The following is a 21,633-nucleotide window of genomic DNA, read 5'->3' as shown; positions in this document are numbered from 1 at the left end:
TACCTTTTAAGCACCTTTTACCTTTTCTATTTGTTAATACTTTCTTATATTAAATGAAACCACAATCCTATCAAAGTATTTGTTTCTTTAAAAAACCACCAAAATACAAAAATTTAAAAGGAGAACAATCCATATGTTAAAAAATATATGGATAATTAACCCAAATATTTTTGGCCAGAGTTCCAGAGCAGTGAATAATTTTCATGAGTCACTGGTCTAGCACTCTGGTGATATGACTGGAGGACATATGGGAGAAACTGCAATGAGAGCCAGACTCTGCCTTGCTAAAGCTGTCAGAAAATTTTCTCAGTGCATTTTTCTGAGAGTGAAATGAAATCCTTCAATTTCTTCTTCTCATTCTGGCTTCCTGTAGCACTTAACAGAGCACCATTTTGACTTGTGGTTAGAGCTGCTCCAGGATAGCAGCAAAAGTTGATTTGTTATTCCTAATTAAAGTATATGGAAACCAGAATTGAGGCCTAGGAGTTTTTTATGCACTGAAACTGAAAGGTTCAATGAAGCACAATCTGCTACAGAGTGGCAAAAGATATTGCAGGAATCTTGGTTACTTAAATTCCTGGTTGGTTTGTGGAAAAAAGTTTGCTGTTTCTTGAAAAACTTAGCTTCTTTCTAGATCAAACCATGAATTTCCATGTCATTTTAAAAATACTTGTTTCTTGGTCAGAGATCCTTTGGATAAAGGAAATGGTAGAGGCAAAATCATCATGCTGCTTTTTTCACTCAAAAAACTAAAATCTAGTAGTTCTGTGAGCAGCAGGAATTTTGAAGTGGACTCTGGCCATGCTGGAGTTGAGTTATCCCAGCTAATGTTTGAAGACACCTAACAGCAAAGGCACAAACTTGGATCTCTTACAAGGCTATTAGTTGCTAAAAGCTTTGACATCTCCAGTCCCTGTAAAGTCTGTCTGAAATTGCTCAAAAAATACTGGATGACTTAAAAGCTTTGAAACAGAGGGAAGTATAGGAATCATGACATAAAAAATATGATCATAGGAGGCTGAGTTTCTTAGGAAATGCAGATTAAAAGTCCTCTAGCTCTAAAATATTTTCATTTCCTGCAATCTGTAAAATGTTTTCACAGCTTTCCATAGATGCAAAGTCATTTGGAATTGTGTTATCCTACATCATGCTGGTGCAGTCTCCTTGACCACTGTTTCTCTGTTTATGCCAATCATTTACTTGTATTGATGGAGTTTAGTAATAAATACCAAAGTCAGCAAAGCTTTGAGTCAAATTAGAACTGTTCTTCTAGTAAACTGCTACAATTATTACCACAACATGAAGATTACAGAAAAGGAAGGTAAAGTGGCTTCTGATGGAGGGAATGTGAAATGACTTGAGACTGTCAGTATATCATGGTTTTATTTACTACCATGATGGAAATGTCAAAGTAGAAACAACCTCACCTTAAATCACGACAAACAGAAAAGAGAAAAGATTGTGAGCTGAAAAATCAAACCAATATATTGTGTATTCTGTAGAGTTAAAATATTTTAGAAGTAAATATATACTTTCTACTTTTTTTTTTTTTTGCAGATCCAGTCTTGCTTTTGGAATTGTTGAAGATTTGAGAGCAATGAAAAAACACTTCTGCTTGCAAAAAAGGAACATTTTGGTCCACGTGTAAGTGTGGCACTTGGTGACTCACCTGCAAGATTTCTTGGCTGTCATCTGAAGAACAAAGTGCTTTTCAACCTGTACTTCTGTAGCACTATGACTAACTGTAAAGGCAGGTCTACCATCTCCAAAACAAATAGCAAAGTCCATGACAGAGAAGGCTTTGTAAACTGGACCATAAATCTTAATACAATTCAGTCTGATAAATTTTTGAGACTGCTTTTAAGTATGGTTCCTGTTGTTTACCAAATAAACCAAGAGGAAAGACACAAAAAGGTGAATGGTGTCTGGCAAGATGGATTGCAACCAGCAGGACACAATTTTAATGTTAGGTCCGAACAACACACGGAGTACCATCACTTCTCAGAAGCAAGCTTTCATGGTAGCATTGGACACAGCCCATCCAGCTGCAGCCCTAAATATGATGATTTTACCAGTTATGATTACTGTGATGGAATGGACACTTCAGAAACAGATGCCATGTTGCAGGATGACACTCTCTCTAGTGACAGTAGTGAGGATATCATTGTGGAAGGAAGTAGAAAACAACACAAAGAATCGAGTAGTATTATGGCACTGCAGATACTTGTACCTTTTTTGCTAGCAGGGTTTGGAACTGTTTCTGCTGGCATGGTTTTGGATATTGTACAGGTTGGTATTTGCTTTGGAAGACTTTTTTAACAGGTAGTCTGTGAGGTCTGTAGTTCTGACATTTGACATTGTAAATGTCTGCAATACTGAGCTGTAATGAGGTCTGTGTGTGGTTCTACTGTGAACTTATTTTAAAAGTTTGAAAATATTTAAACAGAAATACAATACAGAAATTGATCTGTGTGGATTCCCCCCTTTTGTTTGGTTTTGCTTTGTTCAGATTTATGATTTTTTTAGCTACACTTAAAGAGTTTACAAAGTTAATTAAAATAGGAGGAAGAGGTGACAATCTTTGTCACTCAAAATCTTGAGAAAGTAAAGGAATCTTGGAATTCAATCAGTTGCAATGGAAAGAGGCTTTGTTACCTCAAAAAAAAAGGAAAAGAAAATTTTACCTACAAACTTTATTGCTTCCTTGGGCTGTTTGACACCAGTCTGGTGCTTTGTTCATGTACATCTTACAAATTTATTCTTTGTAAAGATGCTTATATTGAATCTTTTTCTTTTCAATAAAATAATAATTTAAATTATTGAAAATCCCTGAATAAAAGTACAATTTGCAGTTTTGTTAGTTTAGTCAGAGTTGGTAAATGATGACAAATTAAATATCTGGGTTGACAAGACATAGAAAGTAGCATAGCACTTCAGTGCTGAGAACTTGGTGTGCAAAAAATGAAAAGAGTTCTTTAAAATAATCTGGGTTTTGGAAAGCTGTGCTCTTGTAAATTTCACACATAGAGGTAAAAGAAAAAAGACAAGCATTTTTACTTACAGGCTCTGTTCATATGATAATTAATTCCTTGCTCGTTTTATGTGAGGTTTCTACATAGCTGGAAAGGAAAAGATGAAAATATAATTGAAAATTAAGAGCAGTATTCAAGAACAGTCACAATATCTGGGACTATTTTAAGTAATGAAAAAAAATACTTTAAATTACTGACTTTTTTTTAAGTTGTTTTTGTTTTAAGGCCAAGTTTTGTATCTCTTGCTTGTAGTCTTCTCATCTTTGAAGTAGTAATATGCAGCCATAAATCTGTTTTATCTAAACGGGTAACAGTTGTGACTTCAGACTTTTAGGTCTAATACAAAAATATTAAATTTTTTTAGAGGGTGAAGTTACGATTTACAGAATTTTTTTAATAGTTTGTGGATGGTCAAAAGAGAATTTTTCAATTAAGTGTTTCCCACTGTGTCCTTTGTATAGCACTGGGATGTGTTCAAGAATATTACTGAAGTCTTTATCTTGGTTCCTGCACTTCTTGGTCTCAAAGGAAATTTGGAAATGACCTTGGCATCCAGGCTGTCAACTGCTGTAAGTAACTTTCTCTTCACTCTTCAGATACATGTTTCAAACATTTCAAAAAGGAAACAAATCTTTGATACACAAGTGTTTTATGTTTATGAATACATCTGGCTGTTATGAGACAATTTAAATCTGTTATTAAGTCAGCAAAGTTAAAATGGTGGCTTTTCTTACCACACATCAAAACTTCACTTCTAAAGTCTTCCAACTCATCATTCAGAACAGATGAAGCAGATTCCTGATATTTACAGGTGTGTTGTGTAAGGTTGAGAGATCTCTTTGACCTTGAGGGATTTTGAATAGGCTAATAAAATGTTTGTTTTAAACACATTTTTTAAAAGACCATTAGTGTGGCACCAAAATAAAGCATTGGTAACATTGCTATTCCAGACCTCTGTTGATCTAACTGCAAGAATTTTTTATTTTTTTTTTACCTGTCTGGCAAAACAAAATTGTTTATATTTGTTATGGTGAGGTTGTTTGGGGATTTTTTTTGTGTCTGCTTATTTTTTGTGTGTGCCAGCACTGTAATGTAGCATAACTAGGGTTTTTTTTCATGGTGTTTTTTCTCATGTATTTGTTATAGTTGTTTTTTACATTTCAGGGGATGTTATATCTCTTAATTTTTCTAGTCTAAGTAAGCCAGATTGCCTTCTTCTCTGTCTTTTGTGTGTGTGTGTGAATAACTAGTGATTAGATCAGTCTAATAATGTGGCTGGGCTGTTTCTGATAGCTGCACTGGGTATCTCTCTAAGACTGCCTAATGCAGTTCTTCTCCAGCAAGACCCCCACCCTCTGCCTCTTTCTGCTTTAATGACTTTTTCCAGTCCATGTCTGGTCAGAGGTGTGCATAACTCCAGGTGAGATTTTACTGTGTCTTTGTAGAATATTGCTTTTTAAACTTTCTAGGGTTTTATGTACTTTCTTGCCTAGAAGGGTCAGGTTTAGACCTCTCAGTCACTTTGTGATCAATGGCTGTGCCCTATTATTCATGCTTTTGTTAATTTCCAGCTGTCATTCTCATCTTCTGGCAGAAATATTATAGTCCATAAGTGTATGACCTTGCATTTCTACTGTTGAATTTTATCAGCAGTTTTTGCTGCTGTTACCCTCAAGGACATTCAAGTTTTGTATTGTATTATGATGCTTTGTATTGACAAGGTCTCCCAGTGTTCTGTCATTAATAAATGTCATTGCCACGTTCTGTTGAGCTGTTGCCTGAACGCACACTGTGATGGACATAGCCTTGGCAGTCCTGTGAAGGTTTGCTTGTGTCATGCCCATTACAGAAATTTATTACTTTCACACGTAAGGATTGACATGCTTTATTGTATATTTATCAACATCATCCTTAGTCATTCAATATTGTTTTGATTTTATTGTTCTTACTTTTCTGAGAATTCTTTCTGTTTCTTAACAGTATTTTGTGTTTAAACCTTACTACCTTTACTGTCAGGCATGAATGCTTTTGTCTATTACTTTACCTTCTGGTTTTTGTTGACCTGTTGCTCAGTTTGTTTCTGACTGGCACAGTTTGTGGCCTGAGTAGTAAAAATCCTCGTAGAAGATAAGGACAGTATACATGCTTCATTATGTAAGGTATGCTAACAAGATTATATTTAAGTTTTATATGCTAAAGAAAAGAAACTAAAAAAAAACCCAAACAAATAAATAAAACCCCAAACCAAAGCTGTGGAAATGTGTTTCAGATGATGGCTTACTGCTAGACCTGTAATTTACATGCCAGTTCTCTCAGAAAGAAGCGATTCTGACTTTTGCATTCTTCCATTGATTTCATTGACCCCTACTCTCTTTGGTCCTGTCATCCTCATCCTAGGTGAGAACAGAAGGAGGACATTAATTCAGAGTATATCTACACTGTTATTTAGAACCCACTTGTTTGATTAACCTTCCCCTCTCTGGCCTACATTTGCACTATCTGGCTCCCCAGCAGAAACTTGTTTTTAAGTAAAAGCAAGACTGTTTCCCTGTGACCAGCTTCACCTTTTGAGGAGGAAATTTCTGACATGAATTCAGCACTGGAGTTAATTAATGTCCTGCTTGCTCATTTAGCTTATTATTGCATCTGAATTTGCAGACAAGTCTGTGCTCTTGGGGCTGTAAACTAATTATCTTTACTTCATTGTTAATTATGTGGTCAGCCAAAAAGTAGTGTCTTCTTAGCAAGTTTCTTATCCAAAGTACATCAGTTTCAAGTGTTGTCTGGTCACTTTATTTCAGCTTGTTGCCCAAATTTCTCCTTTAGCTGCATCTTACTGATCACTCCCAATTTCCCATCCACTTTGGAATCAGTTATTTCACTAAATTTGTCTCAAGAATATGTTTTTGATCTGTCTCAGGGCAGACAAAAGGTTGTACTTCCCTTTGGTGTTAATATAAACTCTCCATACCCTGGCAGTCTTACAGCCTACTGTTTTTAAAACATTATTTTTATCCCACCAGAAGTTGCTTCATATGTGGAATACAGATAGCAAAGAGCAAAAGGGTGCTTCCTAAGTTCTGCCACTGTAAGCCCTTCTCCCCATGCCCACTGCTGTGCTGGCATAACAGTGGGAGGTGCCCTAAGGTCACCTGCCTATTCAAGCACAATATTTGTATTGTGTTTTGTGTCCTTTAGTTCTTCAGCTTTGTTCTGTTCTTTGGGTCATTCTCATTGTCTCAAGTCACACTGCTGTCTCTTCCCTCTATTCCTTTTTCATTTTTAAAGAGCAACAATAGCAAAAAAGCCCCAAAGAAATGACCCACCACCAAAGCACCACAGTCATTCCTGTAAATTTGTGCAGACTCTTGTTCAGACTGTGTTCTCATTATTGAGCATTAGCAGTATGACTTTACAAACCTGCTGTTTAGGTCCATCTATTTCACAGTATCACACTAAACTTGAACTCAATTTATAGAAATATGAAGCTGCAAGGAGTGGTCCTGCTCTTTCTCCCTTCCAAACCCTGAGAGCACTTGTGCAAGGTTACATGGGTGGGTGGATGTGAGGGATCAGATTGTTTTATAGCAGATGACCCCTTTTCACTCCCTGAATAAAAATGTTTTCCATCAAATCAGCAAATTTTTGGTGCCATGAACTCACTCATGGAGCTGGTTCAAGAAAGAAAATGTGAATGTGGAGAAAGAAGAGCTGTGGCCTTTGGCAGGAGCTCACCTTTAGGATTAAGCATTTTGCAAGATTACTTTTTTAACAGAGGTTTTTGGGATACTTTTCCAAAACTTTTTCAAAGGAGAGAAGTGAAACTCTCCACAGCCTGCCATTTTGTTCATTTAGCATATATATATATATATATATATATAAAAGGATGCAATGGAGATTCTTATCAGCATTTCCTGAATCAACTGCTGTACCATTTAAGCTTACTGGATGTATTTGCAAACCTTCATTGTAGTTTGAACATTATAAAATATTTATAGTGTGATTGAGATAAAGTGCCTCATTATATTTCTGTTTTCAAATTAGCATTTCTTTTAATACTTTATTCCTTTCAAGTCACTACTATCACAAAATGGAAAAGAAATCGAATTGAAATCTACTGAAAAGGAATTACCAAAAGATGAAAAATATATGCATGAATTCTTTCTATTTTTTGAGAATTATGTTATCTTATAAATTAGTACTGTGTAGGAAAAGCCACTAAAATTTATGCTCAACATGTAAAAAAATATTATCTCAAAAATGAAGTTATTTTAAGCACAGTCGTACTGCGGTGGTTTGTATTGTTCATCAGATCTTGTCCTCTAACTCAAAAAAAAGCAAAAGTAGGAAATACATTATATAAGGGTGTGTGTGCACTTTTAAATTTATTTGAAGAATTTATTTGCTGTCTTTCAGCTACTACCTTAATACTGGACTTATGTAATTTATGGCATCAGAAATCTATACCTGTATTGTAGAAATGAAAAATCAGAATGCTAAACAGTATTAGATTCTAGCATTTCTTATTTTCAGAATTTAAGCATCACAGAAACAAGCTCAGTCTAAAGGGATCTTCCAGCCATTGATTTAATCACTGGTGGTGCTTGGAAATTCCAGGAATGTAAGGTGACTTTTATATCTTGCAGAGCAAGCTAATGTTAAACAAGTTACTATGTAAAGCTGGATCAAATTTAGCTGCTTTTGGAAGGATACTGTAAGTATGATTTAATATCAAAAGCAATGTTTGACTTCTTAAAGATATATCTTGTTTTAAATTAAAGTGTTTCATTCTGTTAGCTGAAGTATTCCTGGATATTTTCAAGTAATGCCATTTTAACCCCAAATGTGTGAATTTCTCTTCTGATTTTTATAGGTAAATATTGGAAAAATGGATTCTCCCATTGAGAAATGGAACCTAATAATTGGCAATTTGGCCTTAAAACAGGTAAATATAATGAGTTTATTGAATTTATTCTTGTGAGTGAAGTTAAAAAACTAGAATCACAAACAGTGGTAAGTATAGAGAGAAACAGTGTTAATGGGAAAGTAGTTCCACTACACTGGCTCTTCTCCAAAACAATATGAGCTTATATTTTTTAGAAGGAGAAGTAAAGTATTATTTGTGACTGTACCAAGGGTATTTCCTTTATAAATTTTCCTGAGAACGGATCTGAGGGTGATTAGAGAAAAATTTCAGTTTTAGCAAAACCCTTTAAATTTGACCTTTCAAATGTTTCTAGTACCATATTTGCACTGGATTCAGTGTTTAAAGGAAGTGTGGGATAGAGCTCTTGCATAATAAACGATACTTTAGGTAGCTGGTTCATTTGAGAAAAGGAGTGAATGCTCTCCAAAGCATTTCTTGAGAGCTATTTCTTATTCATAAGTTATAACATTCCTAAAACACAGGTGAAATATTTATGGTGTGACTTCCCTACTTTTAAGTGGTTTAGAAGCTTCTTTAGGCATTGGCTTCTTGTAAATCCTGAACTCCTCTCCCTGATTTCACTTTTGCCATTCTGGAGTCTGTTAGATGCTGGTGAAGCATCTTCTGCTGGCCTGAGATTTTTCTTCTTAGTCATCCAAGGTTGCCATCCTCTCTACAAAATAGATAAGCATGCTCCTGCTGTACCTGGCATGTTAATTTAGATAGGCAAAAAGGCTAGCAGAAAATGATTCTGTGGTCCTCCTAAGTCCATCAATTATTTTATGAATTCACTTTCTCTTCCAGGTTCAGGCAACAGTAGTTGGTTTTCTGGCAGCAGTGGCAGCAGTAATATTGGGCTGGATTCCAGAGGGCAAATACCGCTTTGATCATTCAGTCCTCTTGTGTTCTAGCAGTGTGGCAACTGCCTTCATAGCTTCTCTTTTGCAAGGTAAAGGGGGTGCATGTGTTACTTAGTGCAGTTATTTGTTTTTCTGTGGGTGCAGAATGTGTCTTATGTTGCTATTCCTTTACAATTTCAATCTGGTAAGATACAACACATCTGAAAACCAGCTGAGGATAAGATGCCCTTTTGCAATTTCCATATAGGTGGGCATATATTGCATTCCTCTCCTGTCATAGTCTTTGCAAAGCTTTTGATTTGAATGACCTCCTGAGCACGTCTAAACAAAAAAGTATGGTCTTGAGACTTCACCCACAGAACTTCTCCCCCTGCCTTCCATATTCATTAATGTACAAATATATTCTTAGTACTAAGCGGGTAAAACTTGTTTATAATGACATTCAAGTGGTCCTGGATGTTAGCTTAACTGAATTCAAAGTTTCAGGTAGCCCATGCTGCTTGTGTGTAACTTTGTGCTCTGCTTTGTGGCTGAACTGAACAATTTGGCTCATTATTTGAAGGGTTTGGACCAAGTTCAGGTCCAGCTCTACAAACAGTGCCAGTGTCTGTCTGGAGCAATATGGCATGATGAATTTAATTCTCTTCTTAATTGTCAGAAAACATTTAACCATAAAAGATTGTACTTAATGGATGTGGAGGAGGAAAGTACCTCATCTTGTGACATGTTCTTAATGAAAATATATGATCAGTAGTCTTAAGAATAGTAAGTCAAGTAAAATGGGTACCTTCCTTTTTTTATTGCTTTGCTATGCTTACTTATGTGAAAATTGCAAAATTGTTGAAGTTTTGCATGGAATTAAGAGCACACATGTTTCTGTAGTGACTAGAAGGCCACTGAATTTGATCACGTGCAGAATTAAGGGCAGCGAGAGAACTGCAGAACATAAGTGCATTTTTTACAGTTCTTATGTATGACTTGGACATGAAGAGAAACTTTGTGGTGATGGGCCAGCACAGGAAATTACTTTCTAAACTTCGTCCTCCTACATGTGAAATAGGTGCTTTTGAAATATAGTGATCCTACAGGATCATTCCAGTTCTTTCTTTAGAGAATGTCCTGGTGTATATAATCCTTTGGCTACAGTTCCTTACAACTCCTTAAACTCTTCAGTTTCTCTGAAAGGGAGCTCCTAATGTAGCATACCATACATAATATTACATAAAGGATAACATATACAGTTGAAGTTCTTACAAATAATATCTGATGAGAGGGAAGTTACTCAGGTTGTGCCAAATACTGTATGTAACAATGTGAATTTTATTTTTAGTTGACACTTGCATTTTGCAGGGAGATTCCTCTTCAAAAGTTAGTATTGATGCTTATAGGAAAAAATACAAATTAACACCTCTAATTAATTTTTTCAAGTGTGTAGCAATACTTTTTATATGTTGTCTTGGGTTTAATTTATTATGTAGCTTCTTGGTTTTTGGTGCTAACTCCATGATAATCTTGTGCAATATCAGAGTCAAAGTATTTAACCTTACATAGTTTCCAGTCTAGGTTGATTAACATTTCAGTCAGGTGAAGTTACCAGAATTGGAAAAGAATACACCTCATTTTTTAATTCAGGAAATAGCTTCTTAAAATTTCAACAGTGCTAATTCTAGTCCTAAACAAAGTAGATTATTGTACAGATGGTCCTTGGGTCTCTTTTGTGCATGCTTACTGTGTTTTCTTAAAATATATTTGTCCATTTTTAAAAATGGCTAAAACTTAAAACCACAGTCTTCAATCAAGTGTGCAGAGAAATAATCCTGGGGAAAAAAAGCACTGACTTCTTATTTATTAAGTTTGAAATTGTCATTATCTTGGAATTTTCTGTGAAATTGCAACAGTTGATACAGTTACTGTACTGTCTTTGTGGAATTTAGGAGTGATAATGGTTGGAGTTATTGTTGGATCTAAGAAGACTGGTATTAATCCTGACAACGTTGCCACTCCTATAGCAGCAAGTTTTGGAGATCTCATCACCCTTGCCATATTAGCATGGATAAGTCAGGGTCTGTACACTTGCCTTGGTAAGTTGCTTTTAAATGTAGGAACATTTTTTGGGTTAGAAGAGTGGGGAGAAGGCTGAGAGGGAGACGTTCAGCAAACCTTTTAGTCTGACTTACTTTTTTGTCAACATTTATACCATTAAATGTTAAATCTTAGAGTGCCAAGATTTTTCTCCTTTTTTGCAATCAATTATAGAAGTCACTAACCTTGACTTTGGCACAATCTAGGAATATTTGAAGGACTTTGACAATATCACAGGCAACCTACATATGAAATACAAACAACAATAATGAAGAAACAAATAATGTGAAAACATTTTCTCACAATGGGAAAAGAATGTTAACAGCCTTATTCAAAATGAAATAATTGCTGCAACTAACTCATTCCATAAAAACTATTACAAGTTTATTGTGTTTTAAAAGACATAATTGTAGGCAATTATAGTATAATATACCACAGATAAAATATTGTGTTGTCCATAACTTACCAGAGATGCTGATATCATCACATATCTATACAGCTCATTGTTCAAACTTTTCATATGGAAGTATTACAACATCAGCCAGAAAAAATATCTAATAAGACTCAAGCTACTGTGGTGTGACTTGTAGTTGTTTTTTCAGTGTTTGTTTTTTCATGTTTAGAAAGCATTGTCATGATGCCAGCTTAAATGTATCAGTGTGAAAGAAGTATTTTTTAATATTTTCTGTATTCTTGTTAAAACTTAAATAGTATTTTTATTTCATAACTATATTTAAATCCTTCATATTATATTCTAATAACAGTATTTCTCAAATACTTCTTTTAAATGCTTCTTTTAAATAAGTTTGTAAATTTACAGTGAAAATTGATGATATTTTTCAGCATCTCTTCTTTCTTTTCTTCTGATGAGAAAAACTCATATAAAATGCAATTCCTGTTAATCTATCAATCTAAACAAAAAACACTCAATCCCCCAAAAAAGGTGGATAAAGAAACTTGGATTTTTTTTCTTCCTTTGACACGTTGCCAGAAATTTATGTTTTTAGATACAGGTGTTCTGATGTATCTCAGAGGAATAAAAAAAGAAGTGGGTACAGATCCTTTGTTGCTTTTATAGCTGTCATGACCACTCACATTTTGGTCTCCCACTGCAGCTGGAAAGCAGATCCCACATGTGTAGGGGTAAGAATCAGTATGCTTCCAAGAGTTACTCCCAATTTTCTGTCCATAATGTCTTCTGGAAATACTTCTCTTTTGGTGAAGTATGTAATTACCTAGCTACCACTAACACGATTCATTCTGCTCTCTGTATTTTTTTCAATGTGTTTGTGTTTCTTTGGTTTTCGAAACAAGAGAGTCTTTCTAAAGAAAGAACATGAAATTAAGCCCTTGGAAATAGATGCTCTCCAAGATGCATGTGTTTGAACTATGAAATAGTAACAAGGAATAAAAGTATGGAGCACCTTCAGCTCAGGGGAGGTAGATCAAGCTGTGAATGGCATGCAAAAAGCATTCATAGAATGGTTAGGCAACAGGTTAAAAATAGTTAAAGAAACTTTTTGACACAGTAGATGAGTGGCATGTGAAACTTAATGCTGTGATCTATTAAGAGGACCAGAGTGATTTTAGAAAACTTTGGATAAAGCAGTCAGAGAGGAACCCTTTGAGGAGCACTGACCAGACAGATGCAGAGACTGGAAAGATGGAATCATGCAAACCACAGCAGAAGCTGGCAGAGCATGCTTTAAGAAGCATCACTCTAAACCTGTCATTTTCCTTTTCTTCTCTCCATAATTGAACTGTTGACCGTAGTCTGACAAAGGATACTGGACTAGATGAGAACTGTGTCTCATCCAGCACAGATATTCTTATGTTCTTTCTACTTTTTGTTGCTTTCCTGCTTTCTCAATGCTAAAATAAGAAGTCCAATGGGAATGTTAAAAAGAAATCTGCAGTTTATAGGGTAGTAATGAAACTGGTGGGATTCACTTCTGAACTGTCTTCAGAATTAACTATTTATTTTCCCCTGTGATTTATTAGCCTAACTAATGAAAGGGTATGAAACAAAATAAGTTTCTGGACGCTCTCTGCAAGGGATGAGTTGTTTTCTGACAACACGACTGTAAAGATGGAAATTATTTGTGTACAAGCTTTATGTTTGTCTGTAACAGAGGTGTACAGCCTTTGGGTTGATACAATACTTTATGGCATACCCTGAAGAGACAGGGGAAAGTATGTAGCATTTTTACTGAGGCCAGGGCTAAATGAAACTCCTTGTTTGGCCACCATCATATATATAATTGCTTAAAGATTCATCTGGGTGTTTTAAAAATAGTGTCAAAGTTATCAAACACAGGTATTAAATAGTAAAGGCTTAACAGTTCCTAACAACTTCCTAAAAAGAGCTGTTTGTGAATCCTTGTTAAATAGCTGGGGGAAAGCACTAGAGGGCTCCCCAGGACTGGCACTGGACCTGGCACATTCCCTCCAGCAGAGCACAAGAAGTGCTCTGGAATAGGAACAGTCAGTCAATTAAATGTGGAGGTCTGTGTTACCTATTATTTGTCAGTAATGATTTAGAAGCTCTTTAAAGCTTTCCATTTTTCTCACAGAATATGCATTTAGCTCCCGTATATGTTTGATCTGGGTTGATAAGACAAATTTTGTGATTCACATTATTGTTTTCACGTTCTTAGCAATTGTTTTGAAGCAGTATATTTCCAACTTACCTCTAATTTCTACTAAAGGCTGCATTGTTTGAGCACGATGTGTTTTCCCATCTAAACTGCCTGTTATAAATCTAACAAAAATGGAGTGAAATGAGCGCTAAAAGAGAAGTCATTTATTTTGTCTTCCCATTTTTCAGCTATTGTAAAATGCATTTGCTTTTTCTGTGAATTAAATATGAAGAGGAAGGTGTCTGTCCTTCCTTTAAAGATGCATCTCAAGGTTAACATTTTTAGATTTTTGTAGTAAGATTTTCTACCAGTAGAGTCTCCCATAGATTTAATTTAAAATAAGTCCCTCACTGTTCCCAAGAGGTAGACTGGAGCTGATTATTCTCACTGGTCCACCTCTTAAGTTACAAAAAGAGGTGAAAGGAGGAAAAAGAGGCCCCACAAAGAAGAGGGAGATAATACACGGTAGAATAATTAGATAAGGACAGGAAAAAATTACTTCTCTCTTAGGCTTTGTCTTGTTCTCACTCTACTGGCTTTCTACTTTTAGTTTGCCCAGGGAAACATAACTTACTATGTTATGTAAGTTACCTTACAACCTCTGGCTCTGCTGCAGAGGTTGTTGCTCCATGCAGAAGGGCAGTGACTTCTAAAAGTTTTACAGCAACTCTTTCAGTAGATCTACTAAGGTAACATCAAAGTAGTAATTGCTTGGATTTGCAGCCATTGTAATAAGTCATAACACATGGGTGAGGATATTTTTTATATACCAACTACTCCTCTTCGGTAGTGTTTGTGTGATCTATATGAATTATTTCAACCTGTTAATTTAAAATATATTTTGCTGCAAGACTTGTCTAAATTTTGAAGGTTTCAACAATATGTGTTTTAGCGTTAGGTACATGACCACATTTCTCATAAAACAAACATTTTAAAATTGAATATTTGCACAGTTTATGCATATATATTTGCCACTAGGATAGATTTTCCATTATTTACCTCACTGTTGAATTAGGAAGTCTTGGATCACTGTAGTAGCTCCTGTGAGGATGGAATTATAAAATCAAGTAATCAGAAAAAAGCAGTGATCTTTCTGTGGAAGCAGCTGTTCACTTTACAGTCTCAGCTTTATGATGGTACTCACCAGTGTTTGCAGTTGTATTCCTATGAAATAGGATGGAATTGTCATGGGTAGGTTCAGGCAGCAGAATTTCCTGTTAATTTTCAGATTCAGACTGGCTATGACACAACCGAGCTACTGATATAAATGTCTTAATTTTACACATTGTGCTTAAATCTTTTTAGATATGCTATTTCTGGAATAATTACCATATTACCTTCTTTGGGAAGAAGGGAGTGTACATATGCTAAGAATTTGGATATAAACAAAATGCATTTTCATCATGTTCAGTTTATTTTAAAAATTTTTCTTCAGTTACAACGTAATGTTTTATATTCTACATTGTTACTGCATTTTTTATCATAAAGCATCATACAAAAATCCTCTTCATAATTCCTTCTTTGTACTGATGGTTCTGTCCTTGAGAAGATGAGAGACAGTGATCACAGATGGCAGATATTAACCATATTGCTTAGTGCAGTAGTTGAAACTTCAGGTGTAATGGTAATGAAGACCATTAAAATTCCTCAATTGTATGGCATAATTTACTTTAGAATTCTAAATTAAGAAAAACATGCAGGAATATCTGGGGAGTAAAAGAGGTTTATTTTAATTTTTTTTCTTTGTTATTATTTTAGAGACGTATTACTATGTATCTCCTTTGGTTGGTGCCTTTTTTTTGGCTCTGACTCCGATGGGGATTGTCATAGCTGCCAAACACCCAGCTACCAGAACTGTCCTCCTCTCAGGATGGGAGCCTGTTATAACTGCCATGATTATAAGCAGGTAGGTCTGCTTGTCTTGCTGCATGGAAGCATCTTGATACTCCTCCTGTATCTCTGTGTATCTGTATCTCTTACTTGATTGCACTTGAGAGACACAATTAAGGAGCCTCTAAAATTTAGGCTTTAGAATTTTACCACCAATTATTTAATCCAATGAAAGTTATGAATCTTAAAAGTAGAGGAATTGGCTAATACTCTGTGGTCTTTGTTATACAAGAAGCCAATTTTAGTAAGTGAATTGCTATAGTAATATTAGTCTGTAGTTCAGAATGAGGTAATGGCTCAGGGGAAGGATGAGATGGAAGTCCTGCCTTGAAGATGATCTAACATTGCTATAAAATTTTTTAAATACTGTTTAATGATCTTGCTTGCCTTATTCTAAATATTGTACTTTGTTTTCAGTATTGGTGGCCTTATTCTGGACACAACAGTATCTGATCCTAACTTGGTTGGAATTGTTGTTTATACCCCGGTAATTAATGGTAAGATTCTGACAAGGTTAATTGCTACTATGTATCAATTGATATACCTTAAGAACTTTCTATTACAGTAAATTTCTCTTGTGCTAATTAATATCTGGAATATTAATTTCAAGTTTTGATTTTGATGTCAACAGCTGTTTATTTGAACACCTGAGAAGTGCTTCCTGTTTTCACTACAACCACTGAAACATGATAGAGAATGTGAGAAGTAGAAACCTCAAGTATGCATTAAGAAACTGAAAGTGTAAATATTGAAGGAGTATATTCAAATATTAAATTATCAACTATTATATTGAAGCAGTTATGCCTTGGAAAATGTAGGTAAATTTTTATTTCAAAGGGATTTTTTTCCTGAACATCCAAGGACAAATGTTCAAACAATAATTTACTGTAGACCTGTAATGTGTATAGATATAAGAACTAAGAAGCATACTACAGGCAAGTAAATACATTTCTCAAGAAAAATGTGTGTTGTTTCTGATGATTGGTATGCACTTTTCAGATGTGTAAAGAATGAATTTGTTTTGTCCTTAAGTTAAATGTTCTACCTCCTAATGATAAGAACAAGGCAAATTTCAGAAGAATAGATGATAGCTTATTAGGCTGGTGCAGTTTGAAAATTATTTTTTTTTCCTAGTACAGTACCACATGGTTGATTCCTATTTAGTTTGCAACAACTATAATCACCAGATCTGTTCCCACTGTATTGCTGTCTAGCTGTTCTTTCTCCTTTTTGTATTTTTCCATTTGATTTCTTACACTGACTTGCACTTTTATGTATTGTTATTAAAACCATTTATTTCTCTAGTTACCAAGATGATTCTGTTTTAACTTAAGTTGGCCCTTGCAAGTTTCCTATCAATATGTTCTATTCTGTTTTCTAAGCTATAAATTAAATGAATTATGGTCACTTCTTTTCCACCTATGATAATAAGATGTTAATATGGTCACTGGGTTTTAGTTTTGAACGACGTTGCCTTGATATAATTAATTTTCCAGACATTGTTAATGGAAATGTAACATTGGACAGTACCTGAACATTTTATAAGCTTTACTGTGGTTGAGAGTTAGTAGATCTATTGCTGCAAATATTACACAAGCTGTTCGGTTAGAGGCTTTGACAGAAGCATGTTCTTGGCAAATTCATGTTAACCCTTGTTTTACAGCTTTCATTTCTTCTGGATGCTTATAAATTGTCTTTCTAATAATTCGCCCTAATTCTTATGCAGGAATATAAATTTCACTGATATATAGATTCTTTGCATCGTTCTTTTTGACCTGTTTTAAAGATATATTTTCTGTTTTATCCAGTACAGCCCTCATGTATTCTCTAACCTCCAAAATAATCAGTTTGCAGAATGACAACTAATACTTCACAGATTGTTCATTTAGCTCTCTAGATACAGTAAATTTAACTTAAAAGTATTTATTTACCTGTGATCAGGTATCACCATTCTTATGAAGGCAGTAGACAAAGGAACTGAGTATTTCAATCTTCAGAGAGCATGTTGCTTGCTCTTCTTTCTCATTAAGGCCCTCTATTTCCTTTCTTCTTACTTTTAATGTGAAACATTTCTATGTTGCAACTTGAGTTCCTTGCTAACTGTAAATTAAATTTTACACTACATTTGTTATGTTTCCTCGCCTGTTCCTTGCCTTTCTATTAATTCAAAATTGGAAATACTTCCATGTAACTTTTGTGTGTTTCCATTTTGATTTCCAGATACCTAAAAGGCAAGGCAGACACGTTGGTCTTTAGTTTTTTTTCTGTTTTATATGTGTAACTCTTCTTACAGTATTCCTTTTTTTAGTTAACCCCATGGATTTGCTTCCTAAGAGAAGAAGATTGTTCTTTTTTCTTTTTAGGCAGGTGTACCCAAACTAGTATTAAGGTAATATCCATACATTCTTTTGAAATGTCTTTATGGGAAAAGAACTAGCCACAAGCTATAGAGCCCTGGAGGTTTAGCTGACAGGTCAGAAGGTCTTTGAAGAATTAGACAGGTGTAAGAAAGGGAAAGCTGAGGTTGCTGGAACAGGCAGGGAGGAAATGAGTCTTTCTAGGAAGCTGGGATAGCAAGAGGCATGCTTGGCTCAGAATTCTAAAGGTAGAGGCATTTCTGTTGGAAAATACAGAGAAAATATGTTCTGTGTAGAGGATGCAGGGTTTTATGGTACACCTCCTGGAAAAGGAAACTGTAGGAGGGTAGATTTTTGGGTTGCTATTAGATTAACCTCTCCTGGGTTTCATAATTCTGACACCTTTTGATATTGCTGGTCAGTACAGTGTAATAAACTGGGGGTAAGGAAGTTCTTAAATTAAAAAAGCACATCTGTTGACACTCATTTACTGACATGAAAGGTGTGTTAGCTCACTTAACAGATGGCTTTTAAAATATTACAGATGCAGAAAGTTTTCTCTACTTTCCTTAGCCTTGGAATTCTCATTGTAAGCGTGAGTAAGCGAAATAAACTGAGAGTTTTCCCTTTCTATTTTCTTTTACTTTAAAATTTGCTGCTCCTATGGTACAGAAAACCTGGGGAAAAAAACAACAGGGAAACCTGAAAGAAATTTTTTTTTCTATTGGGAATTTGTCCAGCCAAAATTTGAGGATATTCTAAATTTGTCCAGAATTTCAAGCTGTCACTGTTTTTTCAGGGTCATTTGCTGTATCTTGAACACCTGGACAATATTGACTGCAAAATGGTCAGGTGTTAGTCAGGCTTCCTGTGCACCATTAAGGAAGTTTCATTCAAGTCCTGCCTAGATGGTTTGCTTATTCTTAGAAGTGGGACAAGTGACTTTAATCATGTCTTGCACTGTGGAGCCATAAATATTTCAGAATTTTGAAGAAATACTGGTCTGGAATTTGAGCAACCTCAAAGTTTCCCACCCCTATTAACAATAACTACAAATATTTGCCCAAAATATTAAAATAGTTTTTAAGCAGAAAGGCATTTGTAGTCAGCTTTACAGCTGGTGGCCAGACATATTTCACAACTGTTTTTTCCACTTTCCCACTGGTAAACACATGCTAAATTCTATGGTTAGCTGGTTTAAATTGCATCTCTGCTTTTTGAAAATAAATATATAATTTTGTTGTTCAGGCAACTTGCAAACTACTTGAGATTTAGATGTCTCTTTGATGTACTGAAGTTCTGAATAAGATAACTAAGCCCAAGTGTGGCTATGCTTTGGTCTAGAGTTGATTTTGAGTTGTTTTTTCTCATGTATTAAAATTTGGAAATCCTCTTACAGCATCACAGAATGTTGAATTTAGCTCAGGATTTGCAATTTGCGAGTAACCATGCTCCTTTTGTGCAGAAAAAAAAATATAATATCTTAAACAATTACATGCTTCTAAATGTGTAACAGAAACAAGCTAAGGTGCAGTCACCAGATAGAGCCACTTCTCTCTCCATTTTTGCTGTGTGTTTATACAAAATATGGTGAGATATCTTCTAAGTATTTGCATTTCAGAAGTTACTGGGTTATAACCAACATGGCAGTAGACTTTATCCCATTTTTATGCACCTTAAAGAATGACAGTTCTGCAAATTAATTCTGAAAACACCTGAAATTTGGAAATACTTCATATCAAGAAACTTTCTTTTGCAGGTGGTTTGAAGCAGTACTCTTTAAAGGTAACTCAGAGCTGTTCTAATATTTCTTACTCCTTGACTGTCCATACTTTAAAAGTATTTGCTATCTGGATGGAATACATAATTATCAAGGAATATGAGAAACACATATGGGAAAATTTAATAGAAAATTTAATGAATGACAGTTGTCTGAGAGGTGAAAATTAAGCTTATGCAATACATACCCCAAAACATCCCTTTTTTTATCTGTTAGTAGGGTAAATTGACAGACTTTCAGGTTTTTCAGAGAGCTTTTACTGTAAATTGTTTTGCAGAATATGGGGAAAAAAAATACGAAGAAACCATTCTTCCTTCTCAAAAAAATTTACATCTTTTAATAGCTATTTATTTTTATTTCTTTTAGCATAGGTATACTTTGATTTTTCTCACAACTGAGTGGTGCTTTGATTAGACTATAACCATTGTCTCAGGGAGCTGAGCATCTGAAATTTGCCTCTGTAAATCACAAGGGAAAACATCAGTGTACCTGGATGGAAGTAGAGCAATTTGGCTGGGTAGCAAATTAATTTTTCTGCATCCTGAGTTGGAAAGATTGTGTTAGTCTCAGAAGGCACCTCTACTGTATGAGAACTTTATAATTCAGTCTTTTTTTTGGCATGAATGAGGAGGAGAGTTTTGATTTTTATTATTTTCTTCTGATGCATTATTGGGTGATAGATTTACTGCCTTTTAGTTGCTAACTTGTACATGTAAATCTGCATATATACTTTCATAGTGTATGATCTTTCTTTTAAGTCTTACTTGTAAATTTTTGGAAGATTTCAGTAATCATTGTGTTGTTTTCACAATACAGTTATATCCAGAGCATTTTCATTTTTTGGCATTTTTTATTAGTCATAGGAAAGAAATTATTTATGAGTCAAATCAAACATGGAATGTAGTAGTTGCATATATAATAAAGCTTTCTCTTAAAAAACATCCATCTAGGGAAAACTAATATTTTCCATCTGTTTTCTCCCAAACATTTGAAAGTATTAAAATAAATGCTTCAAAATAAAATGGAAGATGAATGAAAAAAACACCCACATAAAGAGGTAGCTAGTTAGGTTTCTAATCTTAAGTATTTCACTTACATAAAACAGGATTTTTTAAAGTTAATGGTAGAGAGGTCAGGGCAAAAATCCTGCATTTGCTGAAAGATAAGATGATTGTTCAAAAATTTAGAGTTTTTGGTCACCATTGCAACTGAGATTCTATTTCATCCTTTTAATTTCATTTTTATGATGCAGATGTTGAGCTTCAAAAAAACCTGTTTGGCAAAACTGATTATTTGAGCTGTGGATTGTGCTCAGGAGTGTGCAGAAGTGAGAATATTCTAGCTTTCTATCTCTTAGATAGATTTACAAGAAAGATCAATTTGGGAATTTTGTTGGCCTAATTCTCCCCTTATGTAGATACTAACTGGTTTTAGGCCCATTGCACAAGCAGTATTTTAGCTGCTTGGGAACAACACAGTATTCTGTGGCTGAGTACTCCCTCTCCATAGAACTAGGTTTCTAGTTCTGTCCTTTAATCTCAGGTTTGCTTTACCTGTTCTTACACAATTTTTTGTCTGTGCCTCATCATGCAACTATTTGCATTTTCATGAACAATTGTAGCAGTGGTCATTAAAGCGGAATATATTCTCTTTATCTGGTGCTCTCAGTACTTTAATTTGAGGCAGTTTTCTACAGGAACAATTCTTCAATTATATGTATTTAAGAAAATGAACAACAACAACGAAAAGCTAAGAATGAGATGGGAACCTATAGGAAAGGAAAGGACTTCATACATAACATAGTTGAATACTGCTCTGAAAATTTTATGTTGCCTGTTGTACAGTTCTTCCCTTGGACTAAACAAGTACTTAAACCACGATTTTTTACTGGTTAATAAGAACATAGTGCATGGGGTTATTCCTACTCATATGGAGGACTTTGCACTTCCTTTTGTTGAATTTCAGGAGATTTCTCTTGACCCAGCTCTTTAACCTATCCAGTTCCCTCTGAATGGCAGCAGAGCCCTCTGGTTTATCAACTACTCCTCCCAGTATTCCCTGAAAAA

General features: G+C 34.9%; 1 protein-coding gene across 1 annotated transcript in view; it reads left to right on the top strand.

Annotated features, from left to right (window-relative positions):
* Window positions 1-21,633, top strand: part of SLC41A2 (solute carrier family 41 member 2) — a 43,707-nt gene that overhangs the window by 4,745 nt on the left and 17,329 nt on the right. Inside the window, exons 2-8 of the mRNA XM_021536181.4 lie at window positions 1,558-2,289; window positions 3,494-3,601; window positions 7,906-7,977; window positions 8,764-8,908; window positions 10,754-10,900; window positions 15,299-15,446; window positions 15,848-15,927. Coding sequence (XP_021391856.1) covers window positions 1,735-2,289; window positions 3,494-3,601; window positions 7,906-7,977; window positions 8,764-8,908; window positions 10,754-10,900; window positions 15,299-15,446; window positions 15,848-15,927 — 1,255 coding nt within the window. The 5' untranslated portion in view covers window positions 1,558-1,734. The remainder of the gene's footprint in view (window positions 1-1,557; window positions 2,290-3,493; window positions 3,602-7,905; window positions 7,978-8,763; window positions 8,909-10,753; window positions 10,901-15,298; window positions 15,447-15,847; window positions 15,928-21,633) is intronic.

This window comes from Lonchura striata, chromosome 1A, assembly GCF_050655825.1.
Source record: "Lonchura striata isolate lonStrDom1 chromosome 1A, ASM5065582v1, whole genome shotgun sequence".
In the NCBI taxonomy this organism is placed as follows: Eukaryota; Metazoa; Chordata; class Aves; order Passeriformes; family Estrildidae; genus Lonchura; species Lonchura striata.
Note: the sequence above shows the minus strand (reverse complement) of the source record. Positions and strands in the feature narration are given on the sequence as shown.